Source organism: Crinia signifera, chromosome 2, assembly GCF_055691185.1.
Source record: "Crinia signifera chromosome 2, ASM5569118v1, whole genome shotgun sequence".
Lineage (NCBI taxonomy): Eukaryota > Metazoa > Chordata > Amphibia > Anura > Myobatrachidae > Crinia > Crinia signifera.
The window spans coordinates 242233212-242252989 of NC_139218.1; the positions used below are offsets into that span (position 1 = coordinate 242233212).

The 19778-nt window shown below is 45.3% G+C and overlaps 1 protein-coding gene across 3 annotated transcripts in view; it reads right to left on the reverse strand.

Annotated features, from left to right (window-relative positions):
- GTF2IRD1 (GTF2I repeat domain containing 1) overlaps window positions 1-19778 on the reverse strand; it is an 87846-nt gene that overhangs the window by 47190 nt on the left and 20878 nt on the right. For 2 of the 3 annotated variants that reach the window (XM_083174111.1, XM_083174109.1), the window contains exon 2: window positions 7439-7570. In XM_083174111.1, coding sequence (XP_083030237.1) covers window positions 7439-7564 — 126 coding nt within the window. In that variant the 5' untranslated portion in view covers window positions 7565-7570. The remainder of the gene's footprint in view (window positions 1-7438; window positions 7571-19778) is intronic. The other variant, XM_083174110.1, reaches the window with a different exon arrangement.

Here is a 19778-nt window from a genome sequence, read left to right on the forward strand (position 1 = left end):
AGAGAAGTGGAATTTAGAAACTAAGTACAGATATATTTTCCTGTATGGAACAGGTTTGAATTGCTTAAGACAGTGGTTCCCAAACTGTGTGCCTAGGCTCCCTGGGGTGACTTGGGACACTTGCAGTGGGTGCCTCAGGCTGGTCGTCCAGGACCAATTTAAATTATTTATGATCAATTATTTCTGGACAAAACCAGTGCTGGTGGCTGCCAATCATAAAATGTGTACAATGAGAACCAAATCCTGCCCTTTACCACATAACTGAACCTAAGAAGCACATATAAACACAATATGCTTAATTTTATATATATTTTTTGGGGCCTTGGAAAAATTCTGGTACTCTAGGGTGCCGTGATTAGAAAAAGATTGGGAACCCCTGGCTTAAGGAGTCTCAATATTGGATCTGGGGGGGCCGGTTAAATCTCTATTGTAGGGCAGCGATTGTATATAGCGTCTCATCTGAAAATAGGTATATGTGGTGAGGTGTGGTAGGCCAATTTTTCTTTAAATCAACTAATTAAAAGTAAATGTCCTCCTGGGTCAAATTTATCCTCAGTCAATCTAATAACTTTACTTCTCAGCCTGATGAAGATGCTATCCTCCATTCCCAGGGGAAATAATGGGTTACCCCAAAATGACATATGTGTAGTGTATCCAGAAGGTCTTTTCAGGTTTTTATTAATAAGTCGCCAATGTCTTTTCAGGTTTTTATTAATAAGTCGCCAATTTTGAAAACCGTTTTTGAATAGAGGATTCTGTAAACAGTTAGCACTGATCTTAGATAGAGGGTTTGAAGTAATGCATTAGGTGAATAAAGCATTATTACAGCACAATCCAAATCATAAATCACAAAACTCCAGGAGCAAGTCGGTTATATAATGAAAAAAGAATGCATTGGAATAAGTCTGGCAAACCCAAACCTTCATTCTCGCAAGTGTTCTGAAGTTTTGCTTTAGCAATTTTAGGTTTACAACCTCTTCATATAAATTTTCAACCTAATGAATCTAAGGGGGGCATGCAATCCCTGCCACTATTTCCGATAGGAGAAATAGCCGCAGATGCTTATTCAATGCCATCTTGGCCGACAGCATTGAAGAGGCAGATCAACAGAACAGGCCTGACTTTAAAAGCTGTTGGTCCCGTTTTGTCGCTAATAGCCGTGAATTGTCACAATCACAGCCGAATCTTGACAATCCATGGCCGTTTATGAGTACACGCCCCCTTTCCGCAGACCGCCAAGCAGAACATTGAATACCCCCTGGCTGTATGCGAAAACGGGCCAGGGTCACGGCTGTCGGGCCGGATCAACAGTCATGACCCGGGATTGCATACCCCACTTAATATTTTATATCTGCTCCTGTTAGTTTTACCGGTAGCATTTGCATGGTGTATGATTATTTTGGAAATATTATGGACCTAATTACGGAAATACTGCCCAGCAATGATAACATAATGTAACCAATTTGGCTTTCGCAAAATGTTTTACAAGGAGCCAAAAGTAGCAGAAAAGCCCATAAACAATGGTAAGTATCTGCATTGTCAAGGCAATTGCAAAAAAAAAACAGGGATGTGTCAGCGCTAAAGTACAAGTGAGCGAGGGGGCAGCTGAACCAGAGTAGTCCAGTACTCCTGGGTAGATATGATGCAGATAGGATGGTTCTGCGCTCTCCCTCTGAGTGAGTGTGCAGGGTAATGATTGGCTATAAGACAGTAAGTTTAGTAAAAAGAATGTTTTATTAATGAGAAATTATATATAATATGCACGTGGATAGGGGGGGGGGGGGGAGGAGGAATGCTGGTGCATATGAAGCAAACCGGTGGTGGTGTATGGAGTTGTATAATCACTCCAAAAACAGTGAGACAGCTCTCTCTCAGTGGTGTCTGCTGTTCACTGCTGATATGTCAGGGGTGGATGGGGGACTGGCTGCCTGTGAAAGAGCAGAAGAACACAATGAGCCTGGGGGTAATAAAATAGCAGAGTCTCACAATAACCAAGTCTCTGTGAATAGAAGAACAGTCTGACAAATATGCTGCTGCTGCTGGGGTCAAAGTGAGTACGATATATCACCGGGGGCTGGCGTCCCTAACCCGCCGGTGGTGCACAGCGTACTTACCCGATACCCTGTTCAGTGGTGGATCAGTCCCTCGCCGTTCTCCCGATGCTTGCTTCACCGGCGCCCACGCTGCCAGCGGGTGCGTCGGTAGTGTTCCACACTGCTCACCGCGCGTCGCCGTCACTTCCGGGTTTGGCTGGGGAGCGTCAGCCCGGAGTGACAGGGGGGTGGGAGCTGTGTGCGCTCGAGTCCCCGGCTGGGTTGGGGAGGAGACTTCTGTGTGGGAATGTGGAAGTGTCCAACGCGTTTCAGCCGCCTATCGGTTTTTTTCAAGGATGTCATATGGTGATAGGTGATAGGTTTATATGGGGAATAATGACCCTCCCCTGAGAGTTCTGATTGGATGAAAATCTTGTCACTCATATAGCGATTGTCATCCACGGGTAATGTCATTTTCAAAATCATATTACAGGTGGAGTAAGAGGAGCCCCAAGGCGATTAGCCTTCATGTGTGTGCATACAGGTTGCACCACTTAGTCCAATAAAATTTGGGGAAGGTGTGCAACATGGTGAAATAACGTGGGGTCTGTTTACAGTAGGTTGCCATTATGGAAGTCTATGTTTAAACCATCAGGGTGTAGTGTTTTGAGGGAAAAGATCCAGAATAATTCCCTTTTATTCAGGATCTCAGTATGATCACCTCCTCTCCAGTTCAATGTGGGTGCTTCAATAGCTGTGAATGTTAAACCCATGGGGTTAGACCCATGTACCTAGTGTAATGATACACTGTGCTTTTCGTAACCAAGTCTGATGTTCCTTATATGTTCGTAGACCCTGTTCTTTAATGGTCTGATGGTCCTACCCACGTATTCCAAATTACATGGGCATCTCAACAGATATACTACCCCCTTGGTCTCACATGATAAGAATTGTCTGTGGTGGAAAGTCTTATTGATGGTTGTGGATGTCCAGGTGTGTGCAGCTTTTGTTGTAGTGTTTGTGAGGTTTTTACAACCTGCACACTTTCTGCAATGAAAAAAGCCTTTGGTTTCAACTAATCTAGTTTGTGCAGTGGTTTTTGGTTTTATATGATTTTTAACCAGTTTTTGTCTTAGGTCCGGTGCTTTTCTAAATATTAGTCTTGGTTTGTCTGTTAAACATGTTTGTAAGTCTCTGTCTTGTCGTAATATATGCCAATGTTTCTGTAATATCTGTTTGAATTGCTTTGATGATTGATTGTATTGTGTGACTAGAACCACTTCTTGTGATAGGGGTGTGTTGACATGTTGTTTGGTTTTTAGAGTGTCTGTTCTGTCCATGGAGGATATGTCGGTGAGTGCCTGGTCCACTAAGTTTGTGTCGTATTTTTTTGCGAGAAATTGTTCTCTTAATTCCAATGCCTGTGTCTGAAAATCATGTGGTCTGGAACAGTTGTGCTTGATTCGTCGGAATTGGCCCTTTGGTATGCCGTCAAGCCATGGTTTGTGGTGTCCGCTAGTATATAGGATATAACTGTTAACATCCACAGATTTCCTAAAGGTTTTTGTATGTATGGTTTTGGAGTCAATGAATATTTCTAGATCTAAGAACTGTACTACGGTTTTGCTGGCTTGTGTGGTGAAGTGTATATTTCTGTCGTTGATGTTGAGATAATTAGTGAATTCTGTCAGTGAGTCGTGGGTCCCTTTCCATTTAAAAATGCAATCATCAATGTATCTTCGCCATAGGATCAAATTGGATGCCCAGCTACGCTCTCCCCAGATGTAATCCTCCTCCCACTTACCCATGAACAGGTTTGCGTAGCTGGGCGCCACTTTTGATCCCATGGCGGTCCCGGTGGTCTGGAGGTAGAATGAGCCATTAAACCAAGTGTAATTGTGATGTAAAATGAAGTCTATGGAATCGATAATGAACTGTATCTGGTCTGGGTCTAGTTGTTGTGCTTGTTCTAAAAAGTGTCTTGTGCTGTGGAGTCCATGCTGATGTTTAATTACAGTGTATAGGGATGTGACGTAGCTGGTTACCAACCAGTCATCGTCCTGCCAGTCTATGTTTTGGAGTGTGTTGATTATATCCGTGGTGTCTCTTATGTATGAAGGTAAAACTTTTACTAAACTCTGTAAGAAGGTATCTGTATATTGGGCCAAGTTGGAGGATATGGAATCAATGCCTGAGATAATTGGTCTACCGGGGGGGTTATGTGTATCCTTGTGGATTTTCGGTAAGTAGTAGAAAACAGGTATCTTGGGGTGTTGTGGTTTGAGGTATGAGTATTCTGTTTTATTGAGTATGCCTGTGTCCAAGCCTGTGCGTAGTAATTGGTCTAGTTCCTTGTTGTATTGTCTTGTGGGGTCACCGGGTAGTACAGTGTATGTGTCGCAGTCCCCTAGGAGACGTAATGATTCTGTAATGTAGTCGGTTTTGTTAATGATGACTATCCCTCCTCCCTTATCTGCTGGTTTGATGATAGTGTGGCTGTTATTTTCCAGGTCTTTGACATCCTTGAAAAAGGCTGATAGGCGGCTGAAACGCGTTGGTCACTTCCACATTCCCACACAGAAGTCTCCTCCCCAACCCAGCCGGGGAGTCGAGTGCACACAGCTCCCACCCCCCTGTCACTCCGGGCTGACGCTCCCCAGCCAAACCCGGAAGTGACGGCGACGCGCGGTGAGCAGTGTGGAACACTACCGACGCACCCGCTGGCAGCGTGGGCGCCGGTGAAGCAAGCATCGGGAGAACGGCGAGGGACTGATCCACCACTGAACAGGGTATCGGGTAAGTACGCTGTGCACCACCGGCGGGTTAGGGACGCCAGCCCCCGGTGATATATCGTACTCACTTTGACCCCAGCAGCAGCAGCATATTTGTCAGACTGTTCTTCTATTCACAGAGACTTGGTTATTGTGAGACTCTGCTATTTTATTACCCCCAGGCTCATTGTGTTCTTCTGCTCTTTCACAGGCAGCCAGTCCCCCATCCACCCCTGACATATCAGCAGTGAACAGCAGACACCACTGAGAGAGAGCTGTCTCACTGTTTTTGGAGTGATTATACAACTCCATACACCACCACCGGTTTGCTTCATATGCACCAGCATTCCTCCTCCCCCCCCCCTATCCACGTGCATATTATATATAATTTCTCATTAATAAAACATTATTTTTACTAAACTTACTGTCTTATAGACAATCATTACCCTGCACACTCACTCAGAGGGAGAGCGCAGAACCATCCTATCTGCATTGTCAAGGCGGCATTTCGGGCATGTATGCGTATCAGAGGTTCCCATATGGAAACATCCATATTTATTTTAAAGTATATCCCACAACTTTAGTCTCACTTTGATCAACAACATTTGACACCTCCTGGACTGCATAACAATCAATTACGGTAGCTCTTTGAATAATACACAATTGTATATAAACAGTGGAAAATAAAGTGAGAGTCTCTTTTTCTATAGTATTCAACAAAATGTTTAAGAAAGTTATGTATATTAGAGATTATTTTATTTCTATTTTATTAATACTTATCTGCATTAATCTAAATAGTACATTTATTATGATTATATTTTTCTTTTGCCATCATGGACAGATTGCGTGCAGAGGTGAGTAATGCTAGCTGGTATCCTGTAACATTGCAGTCATAGTACATTTATTTAGTCTTCATCATTATTTTTTTATTAGGCGCCTGCAGACTCCACAGATTGGTATAATCAAAATGACATCAATACAATTGTAACTAAATGAAATGTAAGAATAATACAAGTGCACAAGGATAATCAATGCGTTCAATTCAGTGTAATATCATCAAGTAAAATAATACAACCAGATATCAAAACAAAATAGGAATATGTGCAATGTCATTATGTGATGTAAGTACAGTATAATGAAAGGTACTAGTCACTGAAAGATATAACAAGGACATACAAATAGGAGCAACAGACATGAGTCCAGAGGAGAGGATCCCGCTCACTAGAGCTCAACATTATTATAAAAATATCTATAGAGCTAATATATTCCATTACACTCTACGATTATTAACAGAAAGAAATAACAGGCAGACCTACTATAACAGAAATAACAGACAGGGCCTACTGAGAGGTTAGAAGGCCATGCTTGGAAGATTACAAACGATAGAATAGGACTCTATAGTGCTACATATGGGATTTTTTCCAGTCATATTGCAGAGGTTGTGAAACGTTATAAACCGAGATACTCTGCAGTGTGAAAGTATCCAGTTAAAATTACATGGATCCAGCAACTAGGCATTTCAAATAGGCCCATACCCAGTATTAGGCCTGGGGGCTTAGCCCTATATCTGCAGATATATGCAACCAAGATCTCTGTATTATCTGATTATTATGTAGATATTTCTCACTCAGTGTGCAATTGCGATACAACATTTTTTTTTTTCCTAGCCAGAATTACCCCTCCCTTTTGGCACCTGAGTGACACACCTCTGATTGAGCAGCTTACCAACAAATGTGATTTCAAGTAGGCCATCGAGCAGGGTTGAAAACGGGTTCAACCCAGGTCATGGTGCAATGTGAACAGATAAGCTGGGTCAATGTGACCCAGGACCAGTTCACAGAAATGGAACTGTCAGCACTTGGAGGTGATCTCATTTACAAGTGCCGGCTCAGTACGTGCATCTGATGGCTTATTGCTGATTGACAGATCCTTGCTTCCACTAAAGATGGTATATATAAATATATATATATATATATATATATATATATATATATATATACATACTGCTTCACACTGAGCCACCCACTACCAACACTTGCCGAGGTGTGAGGAGTGACTTATTTAACACTGCCTTTACCGCCAATGTTGTCGGGCACTACCGAATTTATTAATGCCAAGAACAAAGTGCGCCACTCCGAGCATCGTTAATTTACACCCCCTCCTCTGTTGGCTGAACATGCAGGTCAATTTTGGCTATATAGCCAACAACCTGCAAGTTCAGAGGGCCCTGGTGACATCACTGAACGCTATTGTTTACCTACACAGTATATCATTCAGTATGCAAACTCAATCTGGATATTGTGCCCAGTGTGTATGGGGCTTTAGGACTGCCTAAGTAAAGCCACACTGATATTTCCATACTTAGCCTTCAACATTTCTAGTTCAACCACTGTTCTCAAATTTGTTGTCATGGGACAACTGTGTACAATTAAAACTGAAAAATGCCAAAGTGACAAATGAAAACCCCAATCTCACCAAATAGTGATATGTATCAAAACAAAATCAGTAAGGTGCAGATTTTTCTTTTACCATCAAAAAGTACCTACAAAAAATGTAATTATCCTTAAAACAATGATTTTTAATATTGTATAATGTGTAAAATGTATGATTAACATTACCTTAAAGGGAACTTACCATAGAATCTAAGGCAGATACAAGGCTTGTGATAATTTCATCTTTTCCATTATGAACAGTTGAAATCCACATATCGTGTCTTGAGTTGTTTGTGGGCCCTTCATATTGCTTTCCAGCCAATGCCATATTCTTCTAGAACAAAAAATGTGGTGTTAATGATCATATGTAAGACACTAATTTACTACCTGTTTGCTACAGAATACTCTCTGCAAAACCGAAAGCACGTAGGACAATAAACCTAATAATAAAACTAAATAAAATCCAATAGAACTGCCACAATAACCTGCAGCAGCAGGAGCAAAATCCCACAAAATAATCTGCAATTGTTGTTACAGCTGGTGTGAAGACGGTTGAAGGCTGAATAATAGCCTGTGGATGGAGGCCAATTGTGGTGTCACTGCTGTTAGACTTCAGTTTAACTTTCTTCTGCAATTCTAGCAACACTATACTACTTCTACACACACAGGGGCACATTTACTAAGAAGGGAGTTCTATTGAAGATGGAATGTTGCAGATAGCAACTAATCAGATTATAAATATTATTTTCTAGAAGGTTTTAAATACATAATTGATTGGTTGCTATGGGAAAAATCTAATCTTCAATAGAACTCCCATCATAGTAAATTGACCCCACATACTCTATGCTGGCAGCAATATTGGGAAGATGCGGTCTGAAAATGACTGAAAATAATCCAATTGATACTGTACATTTCAGAGCTATAGAAAAGGCCTTATTTCAGAAAACAAGTAACAAATTAAGATTTCACAGCTTCTTTACACAAAATTAATAAAAAATGGCTGACCTAGGCCATGAAGCACCGCCAGTGGATCACTGAAGAATGGAAGCACGGCTTATAGGCCAATGAATCAGAATGTATAATCTTTGGTTTATCACAGGGTTTTTTCGAATGTCGTTGATTTAACAAAAAAAGAGTAGTTCCTCAGTGTGTGGGGTTTATTAATAATTTATGGGCATAAGCCCAAAATTGAAATGGGCAATGCTTTCAATATCAAAACCCCCCATTTGTGATATTGTGCACGCAATATATCCTTAAGATGCATGCTCCCGTGACTCTGTAATGATTGCGCATCGTCAGAACATGCAGCCAAATCTGAATACATCTTTAATGACTGCATGTTTGGGAGGAGGGGGGTGGGGGGATGGGGAAGGTGACGCCATTAAACAATAAATTTCAGTTTATATTATCTATATCCTTTGTTCAAACAATATCGTTAGCTAATGCTATTGCATACTGTGTACCTGGCTTTAGCCTTAAGCAGCCTACACTGCATTTGTGGTAACTTCTGCAAATGTGTTTGGCCCTTGTCAAAGTCGCACAGATACTTCACTTGCCAATTTTTCATTAATTCGTTTGTTCGAGAGAAAGAAAGAGAGAGAGAAAGAGAGAGAGAGAGGCGCACTGACCCGATTTTCCTCATTTTGATTGTACACGCCACCACAATGGATTTCAAATTTAACTATGGAGATGCAATTGATGTGCAGACTTTCAGCTTTAATTACAGATGTTGAACAAAAAATATTGTGTGAAACATTAGGAATTACAACCACTTTTATGCAATATTATTTGCAGAAGTTCAAATTTTGTAGGACAAATTTACATAATCATAAATGAAATGTAAATTTATAATACTTTGTCAAGAATCCTTTGCAGGCAATGCCTGCATGAAGGCTGAAATCCATGGACATCGCCATGGGTTCCTCCTTTGTTATGCATTATCAGGCTTTTACCGCAGCTGTCTTCAGTTGCTGTTTGTTCGTGGGTCTTTCTGCCTTTAGTATTGTCTTCAGCAAATTAAATGCATGCTCAGTCGGGTTGAGATCATGTGATTGACTTGCCCATTGCAAACTATTCCACTTCTTTGCCTTAAAAAAACTCCTGAGTTCTTTCACAGTATGCCTTCGGTCATCGTCCAATCAACTTTGGTGAATGTGACTGAATCTGAGAAATCCATATATGCCTATACTTTTCAGAATACATCCTATATTCTGTCACATCCTCAATAAATTTAGTTATCCAGTGCCACAGGAAGCCATGCATGTCCATCAACCTGTGAACTAGGCTGGCTTTTCTACATTTTTTATTTTGGAAAAGACTCATCTGGCTACTTACGAATGGTTTGCACCTTATGGTAAACCATGGACAATTCTTAAAAGTGACCTGAGCGATGAGCGGTGAGTGCTCCTGCATTATCGCTGGCTCTGCCACTCATCTGCTGGTGTCACGGCCGAAGATTCTGATGAGGTCGTGTGGTGCTCAGGGACTGAGGAGGAGGCAGTAGTAGGGTTAAAACGAGCAGGTTTAATAAAGGCTGTCATACAGGACTCAAATACTTCTTTGAGAACAACTGTAATAGGAATCAAAGTAAATGGCAAACGATAAATGTCCAGAAGACAATGAGGATGAATGTCCAGAAGACAATGAGGATGAATGTCCAGAAGACAATGAGGATGAATGTCCAGAAGACAATGAAGAAGAAAATCCTGATGAAGAGATGAAAAGATGGTGGCAAATAGAGGATCCGGAACTGGAAGAAGATGGGAGGTGACTGCGGCTGGAGGTAGCTGAAGAGGAGGTCTTTGGGAAATCCAGGAGGAAGCACCCAAGGGTACCAGAGAGAAGCTGGCGACCAGCGTGACTGGAAAGGAGCACTGGATCTGAAGCCAAAGCGAGCTGACGGACACAGCTGGGATAGCAAGGACACAATGAGTCAGGAGCCTTCCAGGAAGTGCACGGCACAGAAGACTCTTTGCACTGACACTGAGTTACCTGGGCAGATCCTCTATATGCATAGAAGGCGGCTGCCATTGGCTATCACAGTGGAACAGGTGTGCAGCTCTGACCTGGCCCAATCCCCTGTTTGCCCTTAAGCAAGATGGCGGCGCTGGTCTCACGGCACCCATAGCCTAGAGTGAGACCACGCTGCAGACTTCCATGCTGCCCTCCAACACTGCCGGACCTTTGCCTGCCGCCTCACCTGACATGGAGGCCGACACACGCCAGCCGACTGCGGACACGGACGGGTGAGTACAGGACCCGCCGTGTACCGCCGCGGCGGCGCGTGACAGTACCCCCCCCTTTTCGGGTAACCTCAGGACATTTGCGCTTCTTGTGAGGATTCTTCTGAAAAAAGCGCTTAACGAGACTTGGGGCATGTAAATCAGCTTGATCCACCCAGGAGTTCTCCTCCGGTCCGAAACCAGCCCACTCCACCAGAAATTGATGTCGAGAGTTGCGATAACGAGAGTCTATGATTCGTCTGACCTCAAACTCAGCATCCTTCTCGGTATTGACCTTTGAGGGTCGGGGTACTTTCTTTTGGAAGATGCTTAATTTCAATGGTTTGAGAAGAGATATATGAAACGAATTAGATACCTTCATAGAAGATGGAAGCTGCAATCTGTAGGACACCGGGTTGATGACTTGGGTGATGGGGAATGGACCAATAAAACGAGGGGCAAGTTTCATCGAGGGTACGCGAAGTCGAAGATTGCGGGTAGACAGCCACACTCGATCCCCTACTTTAAATGGTGGAACTGCCTTTCTTCGCTTATCAGCTGCTTTCTTATATCTGGCAGAAGCTTGAAGAAGAGCTTTGTGAACTTCAGCCCATATCTTTTTGAAACGATGAAGAGACATGGAAGCTGCCGGAACCTCCGGAGACGGCAAACTTGAGAAATCAGGGGACCGTGGATGTTTGCCGTAGACTGTGAAGAAGGGTGTAGTACCTGAAGAGGAGTGATAAGAGTTGTTGTGTGCATACTCCGCCCAGGGTAATAGATCCTTCCATTCATCTTGAGAGGAGGACACAAAAAGTCGAATAAATGTCTCTAGGTCTTGGTTGACACGTTCGGTTTGCCCGTTAGTCTGAGGATGGAAGGCGGTGGAGAATTTTAATTTCACCTGAACGGCAGTACACAGAGCTCTCCAGAACTTGGCGACAAACTGCACACCCCTATCGGATATGATCTCTTTGGGCAACCCATGAAGCCTGAAGATGGTGGATATGAAGAGTTGGGCTAGTACTGGAGCCGAAGGTAATGATTTTAGGGGCACGAAGTGGGCCATTTTGGAAAATCGGTCGACTATCACCCAGATAACAGTGTAACCGCTAGAGGAGGGTAATTCAGAAATGAAGTCCATCGACAGATGAGTCCATGGTTCCGTTGGGATGGACAGTGGTAGCAAAGCCCCAGCTGGGGGAGTCCGAGACGTCTTGTGTTGGGCGCACTTGACACATGAAGATACAAAGTGTTTTACATCCTGTCGAATGGTTGGCCACCAATATGATCGTAGGAGAAATTGTAAAGTTTTTTGTACCCCGGAATGTCCAGCAAAGCGGGAGGCGTGGCCCCACGTCAACAGCTTCTTGCGTAAATTGGGCGGCACAAAGGACTTGCCTGCAGGTGGTGTAGGGTGAGGAGAGACATGAGCAAAAACGACAGGGTTCAGGATGGACTGTTTAAGTGGTTCAGAATCTGAGCTGGGATTGAAGGACCGAGACAAGGCATCAGCTTTATTGTTTAAAACACCTGGACGATACTTGATTTGGAAATTGAAGCGTTCGAAGAACATAGCCCAACGAGCCTGGCGTGAAGAGAGACATTGTGCTTGTCTTAAGAAAGAAAGATTTTTGTGGTCGGAAAAAACTGTGATCTGGTGACGAGCCCCCTCTAACAGATACCGCCACTCCTCGAAGGCTAACTTAACAGCGAGCAGCTCCTGTTCTCCAATAGGGTAGTTCTTTTCTGCCGGGAGAAATTTCTTGGAAAAGTATGCGCAAGGGTGAAGCTCTGCATCCTCTCCTTTTTGCGAAAGAACTGCTCCTACTCCGTCAGAAGAGGCGTCAACCTCCAGGATGAAGGGTCGGTTCACATCAGGTTGAAGAAGAATTGGAGCGGTGATAAACGCCTGTTTCAGTAGTTGGAAAGCCTTGGTAGCTGCGGACGGCCATTGGGCAGGATTGGCCCCTTTTTGGGTAAGAGCCGTCAGAGGTGCTGCTATGGAGGAGAAATTGCGGATGAAGCGGCGGTAGTAGTTGGAAAAGCCGAGGAATCTTTGCAAACCTTTGAGAGTGGTTGGGGGTGTCCAATCTTGAATAGCGCGGACTTTTTCAGGATCCATCTCCAGCCCAGTACTTGAAAGAATATGACCCAGGAAGGGAATTGACGAGACTTCGAAGGCACACTTTTCGAGCTTACAGAAAAGCTGGTTCTGGCGAAGACGGCTTAACACCTCCCGAACGGTGTGCCGGTGAGTGCTGAGATTGGACGAGAAGATGAGGATGTCATCTAAATAGACAACAATGGAAATATATAACAAGTCCCGAAAGATGTCATTCACGAATTGCTGGAAAACGGCTGGAGCATTACACAGACCAAACGGCATAACGAGGTATTCATAATGTCCATCTCGGGTATTGAAGGCCGTTTTCCATTCGTCCCCCTGGCGGATACGGATCAGGTTATATGCTCCCCTCAAGTCTAGTTTGGTGAAGACCGTGGCCCCCTTAACTCGGTCGAACAATTCAGTGATGAGGGGCAGCGGATAGCGATTTTTAACGGTGATGTCATTCAACCCCCGATAATCGATACACGGTCTCAGGCTGCCATCTTTCTTCTTGACGAAGAAGAAGCCTGCTCCTGCCGGAGAGGTGGATGGCCGGATAAATCCCTTCTCCAGATTCTCCTGGATGTATGCCGACATGGCCTCGGTCTCAGGCAACGATAAAGGGTACGTTCTTCCCCGTGGTGGTGTCTTGCCTGGAATGAGATCAATGGGACAATCCCATGGCCGGTGGGGCGGCAATGTATCGGCACCTCCTTTACTAAAGACATCTGAAAAAGACGAGTATGGTGCGGGTATGGTGGAGGCAGGAGGCTGGGGAGAAAATGCTTGAGGTTTGCTCAGAAGAATAGGAATAACAGGAGATAAGCAAGAAGAAAAGCAGTCCTTACTCCAGGCCTTAATCTCCATAGTTAGCCAGTCGACATGGGGGTTATGCTTGGTAAGCCACGGCATCCCTAGGACTACAGGGTGAGAGGACTGAGGGAGAACCAAAAACTCTAACTTCTCTTGGTGCAGGGCTCCAACTTGAAGATGGATCGGTACCGTCTGTGAGGTGACATGGCCACTGGAGATGTGGCTGCCATCGACGGCTGTCAGGACCAGAGGTTGTTCCAGTGGTTGGAGAGGTATGGAGAGTTGTGCAGCCATGTCGGCCGAGATGAAGTTCCCAGCCGCACCTGAGTCCAGTAGAGCTTGCATGGACGTTTGTCCCTGAGGAGTACTCAGGGTGACTGAGATGGTAGAGTCTATGGTGGAGGGAGCAGGCGATAACACTCCTAATCTAGCCTCCCTCGTGGAGATTAGGAGCGGTCGTTTCCCGGGCGAAGAGGACAAGAGATCAGAAGATGAGAAGATGAAGCGCAGTACATACAGAGATTATCTCTGCGACGTCGGTTCTTTTCTTCGAGAGAGAGACGGGACCGATTTATTTGCATTGGTTCTTCTGTGGCAGAAGGAGTAGATGATCCAATCTTTACAGGAGAAGTAACCACAGAAGAAGAACGAGGTCGAAAACGTTCAGAACGAGTCCTTTCCAGTTGTCGCTCGTGAAGCCGCAGATCAACTTTATTGCACAAGGAGATTAGCGCTGTCAGAGTGGAAGGGGTGTCACGGGTAGCTAGTTCGTCCTTGAGACGGCTGGAAAGACCATTCCAGAACGCGGCGACGAGAGCCTCTTCATTCCACTCCAACTCCGATGCTAGTGTCTGGAACTGCACCACATATTGGCCCACCGATCTGCTACCTTGTCGAATTCTCAGAATCTCTGCAGCGGCTGATGACACTCGACCTGGTTCGTCAAAGATTCGTCGGAAGGAGGCAATGAAATCATCGTAGTTGTTTAGTAGAGGATCTGCTCTCTCCCACAGAGGCGAAACCCACTCTAGGGCAGATCCCGAGAGGAGGGAGACAATGTAGGCTACACGCGCCTTGTCAGTTGGAAAGTTGGAGGCTTGGAGAGTGAAGTGCACATCGCACTGATTCAAAAACCCGCGACATCCTTTAGGAGACCCATCGTACTTGCTGGGGGTTGGCAAATGTAACCGAGGGGGAATAATGGACCCGACTGGTGGCGTGGCGGAAACTCCTCCCGAGGATACTGAAGATGTTGCTGTAGCCGCTGGAGGGGTGGTTTGTGAGGAAGTCAGTGATTGTAAAAATTGCGCCACTTGCCGCTGTGAAGACTCCACTTTTTCCAGGCGGCCCATAATGCCTTGCAATACGTTTGCCAGAGATCCCTGATTTTCACCCGACTCCATCGGGTCAGTGCAAACTGTCACGGCCGAAGATTCTGATGAGGTCGTGTGGTGCTCAGGGACTGAGGAGGAGGCAGTAGTAGGGTTAAAACGAGCAGGTTTAATAAAGGCTGTCATACAGGACTCAAATACTTCTTTGAGAACAACTGTAATAGGAATCAAAGTAAATGGCAAACGATAAATGTCCAGAAGACAATGAGGATGAATGTCCAGAAGACAATGAGGATGAATGTCCAGAAGACAATGAGGATGAATGTCCAGAAGACAATGAAGAAGAAAATCCTGATGAAGAGATGAAAAGATGGTGGCAAATAGAGGATCCGGAACTGGAAGAAGATGGGAGGTGACTGCGGCTGGAGGTAGCTGAAGAGGAGGTCTTTGGGAAATCCAGGAGGAAGCACCCAAGGGTACCAGAGAGAAGCTGGCGACCAGCGTGACTGGAAAGGAGCACTGGATCTGAAGCCAAAGCGAGCTGACGGACACAGCTGGGATAGCAAGGACACAATGAGTCAGGAGCCTTCCAGGAAGTGCACGGCACAGAAGACTCTTTGCACTGACACTGAGTTACCTGGGCAGATCCTCTATATGCATAGAAGGCGGCTGCCATTGGCTATCACAGTGGAACAGGTGTGCAGCTCTGACCTGGCCCAATCCCCTGTTTGCCCTTAAGCAAGATGGCGGCGCTGGTCTCACGGCACCCATAGCCTAGAGTGAGACCACGCTGCAGACTTCCATGCTGCCCTCCAACACTGCCGGACCTTTGCCTGCCGCCTCACCTGACATGGAGGCCGACACACGCCAGCCGACTGCGGACACGGACGGGTGAGTACAGGACCCGCCGTGTACCGCCGCGGCGGCGCGTGACAGCTGGTATTACCAGATGAGCAACGGGGTGGATGACTTTCCATAGTGTCCTGTTATAGAAAATCGTCCACCCCCCCCAAGAAAATCGCTAAAACGACGATTTTCAGCGCATCGATTTTCCCCATCATCGCTGTCCGTACACACTGTGCAAAATCACCAAATGTACATGGGCCTTTACAGACCATGGGGCAGATGTATTAAGCCTGGAGAAGAGATAAACTGGAGATAAAGTGGGGATAAGGTAAAAGGAGATAAAGCACCAGCCAATCAACTCCCAACTGTCATTTTCAAAAACAGTTAATTGGCTGGTGCTCTATCTTCTTTTACCTTATCTCCACTTTATCTCTTCTCCAGGCATAATACATCTTCCTCCCATTGGGAGAAATAAAAATATCCAAAATCCCTGTTCAAGCCAATCCTTAATTGAACCCTATATTTAAAAAAAAAAAATTAACCTTAAAAGAATGCTATACCAGTGGCTACATAAAACACACCTGGATGGTCCCCAAATCTGCGATTTTATATTGTATGTAATGTTGTTTGTTCGAGTGTTTTCTTTTTTTGTGTATGTGGAAACAATTTAATAAAGAATTGATAAAAAAAAAAAAACACACCTGGATGGATGGAAAATTGCAAGAGGTAATCATGGCTTAAGCCCAAGATCTCTACCATTGTACTTCCCCAATGATGATGCTAAGCAAGCCGCCTTAAACCGATTACAATGGAGTATGATTATTTATACTTTCCTGCCTTTGTCTGTTACAGTGTCTGCAAGTTTACTCTACTGGTACTTTAGACAATGAAGTCTAAAATCTAAAGGCCCCCATACACTATACGATTTTGGGACAATTTAATCCGATTTCGGCACTTTTGGCCGATAACCGGATGAAATCGCCCCAAAATCGCAGGTGTGTGATGTATGATCCGATCCGATGCGCGGTCCCGTGCGCATCGGACCGGATCAGGGAGGTCGGACGGTCAGCACATAAGATCATCCGACCTCCCTGTATGCTATGCATATGCCTGCTCACCTGTCAGGCATATGCATGCAGACACCGGGGGGTGGGGGAGCACGGCGGGCAGACACACTGACCTGGCCGGGCAGCTGTGATGACAAATAGCAGCGCTGCCGCTGCGGGACGGGACGCACAGTGGCGGCTATTAGATTTTCAGGTACTTGTTTCCTATCTGGGCGCCCAGGTTTTCTACGTACGGCACCGTAATGAAATCGGATCGCATCGCATCGGATTCGGTACTCGATGATGTACGATAGCATACGATGCTATCCGATTTCATTTTAAAATCGGATCGCATCGCATGCGGTGACGCGATCAACCTGATTTTTACATTGGAATCAATGTTAAATGGTCCCTGAGACCCGATTTTACATTGATTTCAATGTAATAACCCCGCAAACCCACGATTTGTATAGGAAACCCCCCCTGATGCTTTAAAATGCGCCTCCATTGTTAACGCCACCCCAGTATTGACGTCAACCCGAAGCGTGGCGAGCGCAGCGAGCCCCGCGAGGGGCGGCGGTACGCGTCCTCCGACTTTTTCATACCCCCACTATCCACGTCGGCGTGGAGTTGAGAATAGAATAGTGTGGCGAGCGCAGCGAGCCACCGAGCCCGAAGCATGGCGAGCGCAGCGAGCCCCGCGAGGGGACGCGGATACCTGTGAAGCCCGCGAGGGGACACGGATACCTGTGAAGTATCCGCGTCCCCTCGCGGGGCTCGCTGCGCTCGCCACACTATTCTATTCTCAACTCCACGCCGACGTGGATAGTGGGGGTATGAAAAAGTCGGAGGACGCGTACCGCCGCCGCTCGCCACGCTTCGGGTTGACGTCAATACTGTGTTTCTGTGCAGATGTGACAAGGGGAGGGCTTTGAAGGGTTATTAAATACAGTAGTGTTACAGATGGCCCATCCTATGGGCCAACCATAAAAGCGGGAACGAAATCGGATCGGATCGCATCGTTCAATATCGTGTATGTGCATTTGTGGTATCCGATGCGATGCGATCCGATTTAGATACGGAGAATAGCATGGTGCGCAATTAACTTAGCGGGCGCCCAGATAGGAAACAAGTACCGATTTTCAAAATCCCTGTCAAATGACCGGCCGTTCTGTGATTGGCTGAGAGCTCTCTCAGCCAATCACAGAACGGCCGGTCATTTGACAGGGATTTTGAAAATCTAATAGCCGCCACTGTGCGTCCCGTCCCGTCCCGCAGCGGCAGCGCTGCTATTTGTCATCACAGCTGCCCGGCCAGATCAGCATCACTCGCCGCCGCCCGCCCCCACTACTGCAGCCGCCCGCCCCCACTACTGCCGCCGCCCGCCCCCACTGCTCCTCACCGCCCTGCAGCTCCCCATTTGTTTTACATGTGATAAATCGCAAGCGATTTATCACATGTAAAAACTGGCTCATCAAGTGCCAAATTGTATGTGAGCCTCCCGGGGAGCTGCCGGGCGGCTCACAGGAGAATTGGGTCCGACTTGTCCTAAGGACAAGTCGGCCTAATGTATGGGGGCCTTTACCCTCTGTATTTGATCTTGTGAAGCTTTTAATGGTAGACTTGGATGGACAGTGATCTTCACATGGCTGGATGTTGTGAAGGGGCATTTCTTCATCATGGAAAGGATTCTGCAATCTTCTACCACGCTTGTTTTCCATGGACGTCCAGGCCTTTTTGTATTGCCATTTCTAAAGTTCCTTCTATCAATCAGATAGATTTTTTTTTTAGCTTTTGCAGACAAAGGATTGCCTCTTGCACTTGCACTAATAGAGCTCTTGTGATTGTTGTTTGTTTAAAGCAACAGCTTCCAAATAAAAATACCACAGTAATAGTGTGTACACACGGGGTGATATGGCTTCCGATGTTGCCGATATAGTGAACATCGGAAGCCATATTGCATGCTTTTTTAGGGCTTGCGAGCCCGATGCGCTGCCGATGCACGCTCCCGTGTGAGCGCAAATCGGCAGTGAAATATAGAGGGCAGCCAAGACTATATAGTGCAGATCTGCACTGTATAGTCCAAATTGTCCCTCTGCATGCCGTGAGATCTAATCGTATCGGGACTCGCATAGCACGGCATATCCTGCCGTGTGTACACACCTTTAGAATCAATTCCAGACCGTTTACCTGCTTAATTCATAAATAAATAAATAGTCCGTACCTGTTTATGAAACAGCTTTTGATTCAATTGTCCAAGTACTTTTGGTCAATTGATAAAGAGGGGGCTACATATGTAATTCCAAATGTAATTGTTAAACCCTTCTTTATTTATTAAGTTTCTTATATACTGTACCTGCAGCATATTCCGTTGCTCTTTACAATAGGAGACAGTGATACCACAAATTGGGTGTTTACAGACAGTCAAAGGTTTGAGGGCCCTGCTCGCAAGCCTACAATCTATACGGAAATAGGCATTAGTTCCACCAGAATGCAAAGGTTCCTGGTGTGCTGTATAATACCGTGACCCAGCAGTTTGGCCAGGGGTCAGGATAGAAAATGAGAAAAAGAAAGAGAGTGGATATGTGTGGACTGTACAGTGGGGATGTGATTAGATAGGAACGGTATATGAAGGTTAAGTGGTTGGTTCTGGAATTTGGTAAGCTTGCCTGAATTGGTGAGCTTTCAGGGAACGCTTGTAGGTTTGGAGATTGGAGGAGAGTCTTATTGTGCATGGGAGAGCATTCCACAGAGTGGGTGCAGCCCGACAAAAGTCCTGCAATCGGCAATGTGTAATGAGTGTGGATGAGAGACATAGATTTTGTGAGGAGCGAAGAGGTCGGGTTGAAAGATATTTTGAGATAAGAGAAGAGATGTATGTTGGTGTAGTTTGGTTTATGGCTTTGTGTGTCAGTAAAATAATTTTATATTGAATAAGGTAGAATACAGGTAACCAATGAAGTGACTAACAGAGTAGCTTTGCAGACAATGAACTCCTATTTGGATGTAAATAACACTACATTCAAGCTAAAATAAAGACAAAAAGAAAAACCTAAAATCCTATACACAATTGCAGGGAAAGGACCTGCGATATGAAACTTTTCATACAAACCATCTCAACAATGCGTCGGAATCGCATTAAAAGTGCCCATATTGCACTAGTAGGCGAGACCCT